General features: G+C 36.4%; 1 protein-coding gene across 1 annotated transcript in view; it reads right to left on the bottom strand.

Moving 5' to 3' along the window:
* Positions 1 to 1,941: 1,941 nt before the first annotated feature.
* LOC102803175 (uncharacterized) overlaps positions 1,942 to 12,365 on the bottom strand; it is a 49,956-nt gene continuing 39,532 nt past the window's right edge. Inside the window, exon 4 of the mRNA XM_085494627.1 lies at positions 1,942 to 5,351. Within this exon, the coding sequence (XP_085350753.1) occupies positions 2,026 to 5,351 (3,326 nt within the window). The 3' untranslated portion in view covers positions 1,942 to 2,025. The remainder of the gene's footprint in view (positions 5,352 to 12,365) is intronic.

Here is a 12,365-nt window from a genome sequence, read left to right on the forward strand (position 1 = left end):
GTGACCACATCTGTGACAGTCAAACCTGTGTATAGTGACCACAACAGTGACAGTCAAACCTGTGTATAGTGCCCACAACAGCGACAGTCAAACCTGTGTATAGTGCCCACAATAGTGACAGTCAAACCTGTGTATAGTGCCCACAACAGTGACAGTCAAACCTGTGTATAGTGCCCACAACAGTGACAGTCAAACCTGTGTTAGTGACCACCTCTGGGACAGTCAAACCTGTGTATAGTGACCACCTCAGGAACAGTTAAACACCTTGTATAGTGACCACCCAAGTAACTTCATTGAAATTTTGTATTTCATAGATTGGTGATTTATATATGAAGGGTGAATTATTTACTCCTCTTCACCACCACCACCACCACATTTGACAGACCATATGATCCAAGTGTAACTCAACATTTCGGGTACAACTAACCGACACATATCTAAACTGTGGAGAATAATTGCCTAAATATGTATCAAATTAATAAGTTACAAATTAGGGAAATACTACAAAGAATAAAAGTTGAAATTGGCACATAATGCTTAAAAGGTCAATCTTACAAAAAAGGTAGTCTTTTTAGCTCATGTACATTATACCTTGGGACTGCCTAAAACCTGCCTATAGTGACCACTCACTATAGGCAGGTTGTCTTTATATAGAAGTGGTCACTATAGGCAGGTTGTCTTTATATAGAAGTGGTCTGACTGTACCTCCTAGTCTTAATTACAGTATTTGCTCTTATCTTCAAAAGAAATGCATATCAACCAAAAATTACATTATTGTATATAGTTAATTATTATACATCTGTCATGGTAATGCCATAAGTTACAGCATACCGTAATTTTGCGGTATTTTACGGGGTATTTTCATCCTACCATATTAGGAAATGCTAATTCCAAATATGGAATGATTATGCGCATAAGCATCCTCTAATAATAAAAACAAACATGGCTGCCACCAGGGTTTGAACGGACTCCATACAAAGAAGTTCACTGATTCTGTTCTAAACTTTTTAGATTTCGGCATTCCCATGATGTATCCTTGGTAGGAAAAGATGTATAATAATAAGGTTATTACGAAGATACCTCAAAGTATGCACTCCGACAGTATGCCGCACATCGACCTCCAATGCCCGTCAGTCGATACTGCCGCTGTACTGTCTTCGTGCATACTTTGAGGTATCTTTGTAATAAACTTATATTATTATGACATTAGAAACAGCTCTGTAATTTATTTACAGTAAAGTCCATGTGCAACTTACCATTTAGCTAGATTTAAGCTTTAAAAAAGTTAAAAGACAGGATTTAACTGTGTTCACCTAAAATGGAAAGATATCCTTTCTTATATTTAATTAATTTTTTTTTCAAACTAATATGGAGTATGTGCTTTTTTTTAAATTTGTGAATGTAATGTTTTACTGTTTTGTAAGTTATATTTTAAAATAATAAAAACTGCTACATATATAATTTTGCAGATTAATTTTCTAAATATGTCTCATGGTAATGTATTATTGTTGACAGTAATACTCACTTTAAAAACTATTAAAGATTTTTATGAAAAGACAAAACCTACAAAATGTTTTCATATTTTAAGGCCTGTAGGTAATCTATTTTGTTCAAATAACAAAAACAAAAAAAGTATATAAAAATGACTACCGGTAAAAATGTTGGCCCCATATGCAAATAAATAATCAGGACATAGACTGGTACATGTTAGGAAGGAAAATATAATTTGATAAAGTGAAAAAGAATTTTGAATACCATATGATGGAAGAAACTAATGATTAGTATTTGTGAGTTCATGCATTACTAACATAAAGATAAGAATTGCGGTTTTATAGTAACATCAATGGATCTTGATGATTCACTTTTTTTATTTCTCACATAAAATTACTGACCATATAGTCTAATTATTCATGGCTAAAATATTATCTCATACTTAATAATTAAAGTACTATAATTATAAATTGATTTCAAGAAAAAGAAATTCAAATTGCTAGTATGAGGGTAAAGTTACTGACTTGACATATCTTAGGACCACTGTAGATTCCTCAATGTTTCTGATGCCACAGAAACAACATTAGGGTCATTAGCAATGTTACGATACATTTGATTATACATATGATTACGCTGATACTCCACTTGTTCCTGGTATGCCTGGGCTGTATTTTGATTGGCTGACAATGAATGACCTGCATTCTGATTGGCTTGCATGGAGTGACCAACATTCTGATTGGTTGGTAGGGAATGACCAGTGTTTTGATTGGTTGACAATGAATGGGTCAGTTGTCTACGATAGAATTCATCTGGTACAGGGCCATGTGTGATTGGATGTCTGAGATACCCAGATGTTTGAGGTGGAGTCACATGATCACTGTAAGCTATATGAGGTGTCAGGCGTTCACTATAACGTGTTTCCATTTCAGCACTGTGAAGTTCTGGATATCGCTTTGTAGTATCTGTACCAGACATTTCTGGATAACGGTTTCTTGCATCGGATTCTATTATACCCGAATAGCTGTGCTTTGCAACTTCATGGAGTTCAGAATAACGTTTTTCGGTCTGCATATTTTTAGTTGCTTCATTGTAAGAAGGTGTACTACGCCTTAGACTGGCTGTCTCATCGATATGAACTATCTTACTTGAATCTGATGGATTTATGGGGCTTGTGACACTGTGCCTTCTATCCTGTCCACTAAGCGGTCTAGTGTCACTGATTGGCAGATTTATTGGGCTTGTCACACTTTGTCTTCTATCTTGACCTCCTTTTGTACTGTGAGAAGGCATCTCAAGGTTGTGTAACACTCCAGAATCAATAGTCCTACCACTTCCTACACTGTGTCTTGCATCCTGCTCAATAGATCTCTGCATATGGTCCTGTCCAACTGAACTACGTCTCTGGTCCTGCCTTACAGAACTATGCATCTGGTCTTGCCCAACAGAACTATGTCTCTGGTCCTGCCCTACTGAACTATGCATCTGGTCCTGCCCTACTGAACTATGCATCTGGTCCTGCCCTACTGAACTATGCATCTGGTCCTGCCCAACAGAACTATGCATCTGGTCCTGCCCAACAGAACTATGCATCTGGTCCTGCCCAACTGAACTATGCATCTGGTCCTGCCCAACTGAACTATGTCTCTGGTCCTGCCCAACTGAACTATGCATCTGGTCCTGCCCAACTGAACTATGCATCTGGTCCTGCCCAGCTGAATTATGCATCTGGTTCTGCCCAACTGGACTATGCATCTGGTCCTGCCCTACTGAACTATGTCTCTGGTCCTGTCCAACTGAATTATGCATCTGGTCCTGCCCCAATGCTATCATGCCGCTTGCTACATTGTGTCTCTGTTCTTGTTCCATCAATCCACTTGACAAGGTCTGTTCTGAGTGACATGTAGCATTATATCTTAATGATCCAGCCTGTGTAGTTTTTTCTGTTGAGATATGATCATGTCTTTCTACTTCGGCCACAGCACCTGATACATTCTGCGTCATATCAAGCTTCTCCAAAGTGCCTGATATGTCATGTCTTGTGTCACTTCTCTCTGTTTGTGCCAAAGGTTCATCTTTGCTTGTTTCATGTTTCTCTACAGTGGCTGATATGTCAGGTCTACCAGTATACACACTACTACCAGTTCTCTGTTCATCACTCGCAACAGTAGAAGCAACATTTGGGACAATATTTTGTACACTTGTCAGTTGTTCATCTTTAGCTGCGTTCATACTTTGACTACTTTTTGTACCGGAATTGTCCCTTATACTAGACACTTCACTTTCTGCATGTATTGTTGTTGTAATTTTTGGTCGAGTTTTATATTTTGGCATTTTTGGTTTGACAGTAATGCCATGTGTTTTCATATGTACACGGAGATTATCTTGTCTACTGTATTTCTTTCCACAAACATTACAAGCATAAGGTTTAATACCAGTATGTATTGCTAGATGTCTTGACAAATGTGACTGTGTGTAGAAACCAGACCCACATTCTTGACAGGTATATTTCTTCATTAGTTCCCCTGTATGTCGTTTCTGATGTTCTGCAAGATGGCTTTTCATTTTAAACTGACTACCACATGTCTCGCATACAAACTGTTTGTTATCACTGTGTACTAATGTATGTTTTTGTAAGTCATATTTGGTATAAAAAGCAGCCGTACATTCTGTGCATTTGAAAGGTCGTTCTGCAGCATGTGTAGATTGATGCCATTTTAGACCACCTTCAGAGATGTATCCCTTACCACACACATCACATTGGTATCTTTTCTCACCAGTATGTACTGATACATGAGTTTCCAAACTCAGCATCACAGATGATGTTTTACCACACACTGGACATGCATATGTTTTGGCACCATGTTGTGTTTTTTGATGCATACAGTATCCAGCAACAAAAGCAAAGCGTTCTCCACATATCTGACATGGAAATTGTTTTTCTTCTTCTGTTGCATGAACTTCTTTGTGTACCCTTAATGCTGTATTACGTGAGAAATGTTGGTCACATATTTCACATCGATGACCTTTGGCCTTGGTATGATATTTCTTTACATGCCAATCTAATTGATGCTTTGTAGCAAATCCTTTGCTGCATACCTCACATATAAATATCAGTTTGTCTTGATGTATCAGTTGATGTTCACGTAAATTTACAGGTGATTTAAAGTTTTTACCACAGGCTTCACAACTAAATGGTTTTTCATCAGAATGTGTAAACATATGTCGCTGTAAGTGCCATTTGTCTTTAAATACTTTCTGACATACATCACATGGATGTTTCTTTCCTCGAATCTTTCCTGATGTTTTTCTTCTGCGTTTTCTTTTTGGTGTTTCTATCTCAGGTTCATTTAAAGCTTCTTCATCCACTAATTGTTTTTCTCGCTGTGCCCGTTTCAAACTAGCTTTCCGTTTTTGAGCACCTCGTAAATTAAGCATTTCTGTTTTTTCTGGTTCTACCACAGGTTCAGCTTTCATTCTTGGTCGTCTACGTCTCTCATTAGAAGGGGTAAAAATCTTGACTTTACTTGCCCTAATATCTGACCTCTGACCTAACATATCTGTTTCTACATTCTCTCCTCCATTGTTTGTTTGTTCCACATCTGATTCCTCAATGTCCTGGTCAGATACACATTCTGTATCATCATCATTCATTAACTCTTTTTCAATCCCAAATAACATAACCATTTTCTTCTCTGAATCGTCTTTCACCTCTTTATCACTTTCCACCTCTTGGCTAGCCATCTTTGTACCTATGTAACATTCAGCCATCTTTATATCTGTTATATTTCTACTTGTTTGAAATGGAATCAGATTTTGTTGTAACGTCAATACCGGTCTCTCAGCTTCATCAGTCTTAATGTCTATAAATAAAACAACAAATTATAGTCAATTATAATTCTTGTTACCATGGTAACTGATATATTATCATAAATACTTCTAAACAGTGGATTTTAATTATTGAGACATGCACTTTTAATTTACAATCAATAAGTAAGCCGACAACACAGTAATCAGAGAAAGTTAATGTAGTGTTAAAATATACACAATTATTTGCTATCCATTGACCTGATGGTTGAAAGAGCTCTGCTGTCCTATAGGAACACTGACTTACAAAATACAGTTCACCCACATACAAAATGCAGTTCACCCACTTATAAAATACAGTTCACCCACATACAAAATACAGTTCACCCACTTACAAAATACAGTTCACCCACTTACAAAATACAGTTCACCCACTTACAAAATACAGTTCACCTACTCACAAAATGTAGTTCACCCACTTACAAAATACAGTTCACCCACATACAAAATACAGTTCACCCACATACAAAATGCAGTTCACCCACTTACAAAATGCAGTTCACCCACTTACAAAATACAGTTCACCTACTCACAAAATGTAGTTCACCCACTTACAAAATACAGTTCACCCACTTACAAAATACAGTTCACCCACATACAAAATACAGTTCACCCACATACAAAATACAGTTCACCCACTTACAAAATGTAGTTCACCCACTTACAAAATACAGTTCACCCACATACAAAATACAGTTCACCCACTTACAAAATACAGTTCACCCACTTACAAAATGTAGTTCACCCACTTATAAAATACAGTTCACCCACTTATAAAATACAGTTCACCCACTTATAAAATACAGTTCACCCACTTACAAAATACAGTTCACCCACTTATAAAATACAGTTCACCCACTTATAAAATACAGTTCACCCACTTACAAAATACAGTTCACCTACTCACAAAATGTAGTTCACCCACATACAAAATGCAGTTCACCCACTTACAAAATACAGTTCACCCACATACAAAATACAGTTCACCCACTTACAAAATGCAGTTCACCCACTTACAAAATACAGTTCACCCACATACAAAATACAGTTCACCCACTTACAAAATACAGTTCACCCACATACAAAATACAGTTCACCCACTTACAAAATACAGTTCACCCACTTACAAAATGTAGTTCACCCACTTATAAAATACAGTTCACCCACTTATAAAATACAGTTCACCCACTTATAAAATACAGTTCACCCACTTATAAAATACAGTTCACCCACTTACAAAATACAGTTCACCCACTTATAAAATACAGTTCACCCACTTATAAAATACAGTTCACCCACTTACAAAATACAGTTCACCCACTTACAAAATACAGTTCACCCACTTATAAAATACAGTTCACCCACTTACAAAATACAGTTCACCCACTTATAAAATACAGTTCACCCACATACAAAATACAGTTCACCCACTTACAAAATACAGTTCACCCACATACAAAATGTAGTTCACCCACTTACAAAATGCAGTTCACCCACATACAAAATGTAGTTCACCCACTTACAAAATACAGTTCACCCACTTATAAAATACAGTTCACCCACTTATAAAATACAGTTCACCCACTTACAAAATACAGTTCACTCACTTATAAAATACAGTTCACCCACTTATAAAATACAGTTCACTCACTTATAAAATACAGTTCACCCACATACAAAATACAGTTCACCCACTTACAAAATACAGTTCACCCACTTACAAAATACAGTTCACCCACTTATAAAATACAGTTCACCCACTTACAAAATACAGTTCACCCACTTACAAAATGTAGTTCACCCACTTACAAAATGCAGTTCACCCACTTACAAAATGTAGTTCACCCACTTACAAAATGCAGTTCACCCACTTACAAAATACAGTTCACCCACTTACAAAATACAGTTCACCCACTTACAAAATACAGTTCACCCACTTATAAAATACAGTTCACCCACTTATAAAATACAGTTCACCCACTTACAAAATACAGTTCACCCACTTACAAAATGTAGTTCACCCACTTACAAAATGCAGTTCACCCACTTACAAAATGTAGTTCACCCACTTACAAAATGCAGTTCACCCACTTACAAAATACAGTTCACCCACTTACAAAATACAGTTCACCCACTTATAAAATACAGTTCACCCACTTATAAAATACAGTTCACCCACTTATAAAATACAGTTCACCCACTTACAAAATACAGTTCACCCACTTACAAAATACAGTTCACCCACTTACAAAATGCAGTTCACCCACTTACAAAATGTAGTTCACCCACTTACAAAATGCAGTTCACCCACTTACAAAATACAGTTCACCCACTTACAAAATACAGTTCACCCACTTACAAAATACAGTTCACCCACTTATAAAATACAGTTCACCCACTTATAAAATACAGTTCACCCACTTACAAAATACAGTTCACCCACTTACAAAATGTAGTTCACCCACTTACAAAATGCAGTTCACCCACTTACAAAATGTAGTTCACCCACTTACAAAATGCAGTTCACCCACTTACAAAATACAGTTCACCCACTTACAAAATACAGTTCACCCACTTATAAAATACAGTTCACCCACTTATAAAATACAGTTCACCCACTTACAAAATACAGTTCACCCACTTACAAAATACAGTTCACCCACATACAAAATACAGTTCACCCACTTATAAAATACAGTTCACCCACTTACAAAATACAGTTCACCCACTTACAAAATACAGTTCACCCACTTACAAAATACAGTTCACCCACTTACAAAATACAGTTCACCCACATACAAAATGCAGTTCACCCACTTACAAAATACAGTTCACCCACTTACAAAATGCAGTTCACCCACTTACAAAATGTAGTTCACCCACTTACAAAATGCAGTTCACCCACTTACAAAATACAGTTCACCCACATACAAAATGCAGTTCACCCACTTACAAAATACAGTTCACCCACTTACAAAATGCAGTTCACCCACTTACAAAATGTAGTTCACCCACTTACAAAATGCAGTTCACCCACTTACAAAATACAGTTCACCCACTTATAAAATGCAGTTCACACACATACAAAATGCAGTTCACCCACTTACAAAATGTAGTTCACCCACTTACAAAATACAGTTCACCCACTTATAAAATACAGTTCACCCACTTATAAAATACAGTTCACCCACTTACAAAATACAGTTCACCCACTTACAAAATGTAGTTCACCCACTTACAAAATACAGTTCACACACTTACAAAATACAGTTCACCCACTTATAAAATACAGTTCACCCACTTACAAAATACAGTTCACACACTTACAAAATACAGTTCACACACTTATAAAATACAGTTCACCCACTTATAAAATACAGTTCACCCACTTACAAAATACAGTTCACCCACATACAAAATACAGTTCACCCACTTATAAAATACAGTTCACACACTTATAAAATACAGTTCACCCACTTATAAAATACAGTTCACCCACTTATAAAATACAGTTCACCCACTTATAAAATACAGTTCACCCACTTACAAAATGTAGTTCACCCACTTACAAAATGCAGTTCACCCACTTACAAAATGCAGTTCACCCACTTACAAAATGTAGTTCACCCACTTACAAAATGCAGTTCACCCACTTACAAAATACAGTTCACCCACTTACAAAATACAGTTCACCCACTTACAAAATACAGTTCACCCACATACAAAATACAGTTCACCCACTTATAAAATACAGTTCACCCACTTATAAAATACAGTTCACCCACTTATAAAATACAGTTCACCCACTTATAAAATACAGTTCACCCACTTACAAAATGTAGTTCACCCACTTACAAAATGCAGTTCACCCACTTACAAAATGCAGTTCACCCACTTACAAAATGTAGTTCACCCACTTACAAAATGCAGTTCACCCACTTACAAAATACAGTTCACCCACTTACAAAATACAGTTCACCCACTTACAAAATACAGTTCACCCACTTACAAAATACAGTTCACCCACTTATAAAATACAGTTCACCCACTTATAAAATACAGTTCACCCACTTATAAAATACAGTTCACCCACTTATAAAATACAGTTCACCCACTTATAAAATACAGTTCACCCACTTATAAAATACAGTTCACCCACTTACAAAATACAGTTCACCCACTTACAAAATACAGTTCACCCACTTACAAAATACAGTTCACCCACTTACAAAATACAGTTCACCCACTTACAAAATGCAGTTCACCCACTTACAAAATGTAGTTCACCCACTTACAAAATGCAGTTCACCCACTTACAAAATACAGTTCACCCACTTATAAAATGCAGTTCACACACATACAAAATGCAGTTCACCCACTTACAAAATGCAGTTCACCCACTTACAAAATACAGTTCACCCACTTACAAAATACAGTTCACCCACTTACAAAATACAGTTCACCCACTTACAAAATACAGTTCACCCACTTACAAAATACAGTTCACCCACTTACAAAATGTAGTTCACCCACTTACAAAATGTAGTTCACCCACTTACAAAATGTAGTTCACCCACTTACAAAATGTAGTTCACCCACTTACAAAATGTAGTTCACCCACTTACAAAATGCAGTTCACCCACTTACAAAATGTAGTTCACCCACTTACAAAATGTAGTTCACCCACTTACAAAATGTAGTTCACCCACTTACAAAATGTAGTTCACCCACTTACAAAATGTAGTTCACCCACTTACAAAATACAGTTCACCCACTTACAAAATACAGTTCACCCACTTACAAAATGTAGTTCACCCACATACAAAATGTAGTTCACCCACTTACAAAATACAGTTCACCCACTTACAAAATGTAGTTCACCCACTTACAAAATACAGTTCACCCACTTACAAAATACAGTTCACCCACTTACAAAATACAGTTCACCCACTTACAAAATACAGTTCACCCACTTATAAAATACAGTTCACCCACTTACAAAATACAGTTCACCCACTTATAAAATACAGTTCACCCACTTATAAAATACAGTTCACCCACTTACAAAATACAGTTCACCCACTTACAAAATGCAGTTCACCCACTTACAAAATGCAGTTCACCCACTTACAAAATGCAGTTCACCCACTTACAAAATACAGTTCACCCACATACAAAATACAGTTCACCCACATACAAAATACAGTTCACCCACATACAAAATACAGTTCACCCACTTATAAAATACAGTTCACCCACTTATAAAATACAGTTCACCCACTTATAAAATACAGTTCACCCACTTATAAAATACAGTTCACCCACTTACAAAATACAGTTCACCCACTTACAAAATACAGTTCACCCACTTACAAAATACAGTTCACCCACTTACAAAATACAGTTCACCCACTTACAAAATACAGTTCACCCACTTACAAAATACAGTTCACTCACATACAAAATACAGTTCACCCACATACAAAATACAGTTCACCCACTTATAAAATACAGTTCACCCACTTACAAAATACAGTTCACCCACTTATAAAATACAGTTCACCCACTTACAAAATACAGTTCACCCACTTACAAAATGTAGTTCACCCACATACAAAATACAGTTCACCCACTTACAAAATACAGTTCACCCACTTACAAAATGTAGTTCACCCACTTACAAAATACAGTTCACCCACTTACAAAATACAGTTCACCCACTTACAAAATACAGTTCACCCACTTACAAAATACAGTTCACCCACTTATAAAATACAGTTCACCCACTTACAAAATGCAGTTCACCCACTTACAAAATGCAGTTCACCCACTTACAAAATGCAGTTCACCCACTTACAAAATACAGTTCACCCACATACAAAATACAGTTCACCCACTTACAAAATACAGTTCACCCACTTACAAAATACAGTTCACCCACTTACAAAATGTAGTTCACCCACATACAAAATACAGTTCACCCACTTACAAAATACAGTTCACCCACTTACAAAATGTAGTTCACCCACTTACAAAATACAGTTCACCCACTTACAAAATACAGTTCACCCACTTACAAAATACAGTTCACCCACTTACAAAATACAGTTCACCCACTTACAAAATACAGTTCACCCACATACAAAATACAGTTCACCCACTTATAAAATACAGTTCACACACTTATAAAATACAGTTCACCCACTTATAAAATACAGTTCACCCACTTACAAAATACAGTTCACCCACTTATAAAATACAGTTCACCCACATACAAAATACAGTTCACCCACTTATAAAATACAGTTCACCCACATACAAAATACAGTTCACCCACTTACAAAATACAGTTCACCCACATACAAAATACAGTTCACCCACTTATAAAATACAGTTCACCCACTTACAAAATACAGTTCACCCACTTACAAAATACAGTTCACCCACATACAAAATACAGTTCACCCACATACAAAATGTAGTTCACCACTTACAAAATACAGTTCACCACTTACAAAATACAGTTCACCCACTTACAAAATGTAGTTCACCACTTACAAAATACAGTTCACCCACATACAAAATACAGTTCACCCACATACAAAATACAGTTCACCCACTTACAAAATGTAGTTCACCCACTTACAAAATGTAGTTCACCCACTTACAAAATGTAGTTCACCCACTTACAAAATGTAGTTCACCCACTTACAAAATGTAGTTCACCCACTTACAAAATGCAGTTCACCCACTTACAAAATGTAGTTCACCCACTTACAAAATGTAGTTCACCCACTTACAAAATGTAGTTCACCCACTTACAAAATGTAGTTCACCCACTTACAAAATGTAGTTCACCCACTTACAAAATACAGTTCACCCACTTACAAAATACAGTTCACCCACTTACAAAATGTAGTTCACCCACATACAAAATGTAGTTCACCCACTTACAAAATACAGTTCACCCACTTACAAAATGTAGTTCACCCACTTACAAAATACAGTTC

Source organism: Saccoglossus kowalevskii, chromosome 20, assembly GCF_978046115.1.
Source record: "Saccoglossus kowalevskii chromosome 20, keSacKowa6.1, whole genome shotgun sequence".
NCBI lineage: Eukaryota > Metazoa > Hemichordata > Enteropneusta > Harrimaniidae > Saccoglossus > Saccoglossus kowalevskii.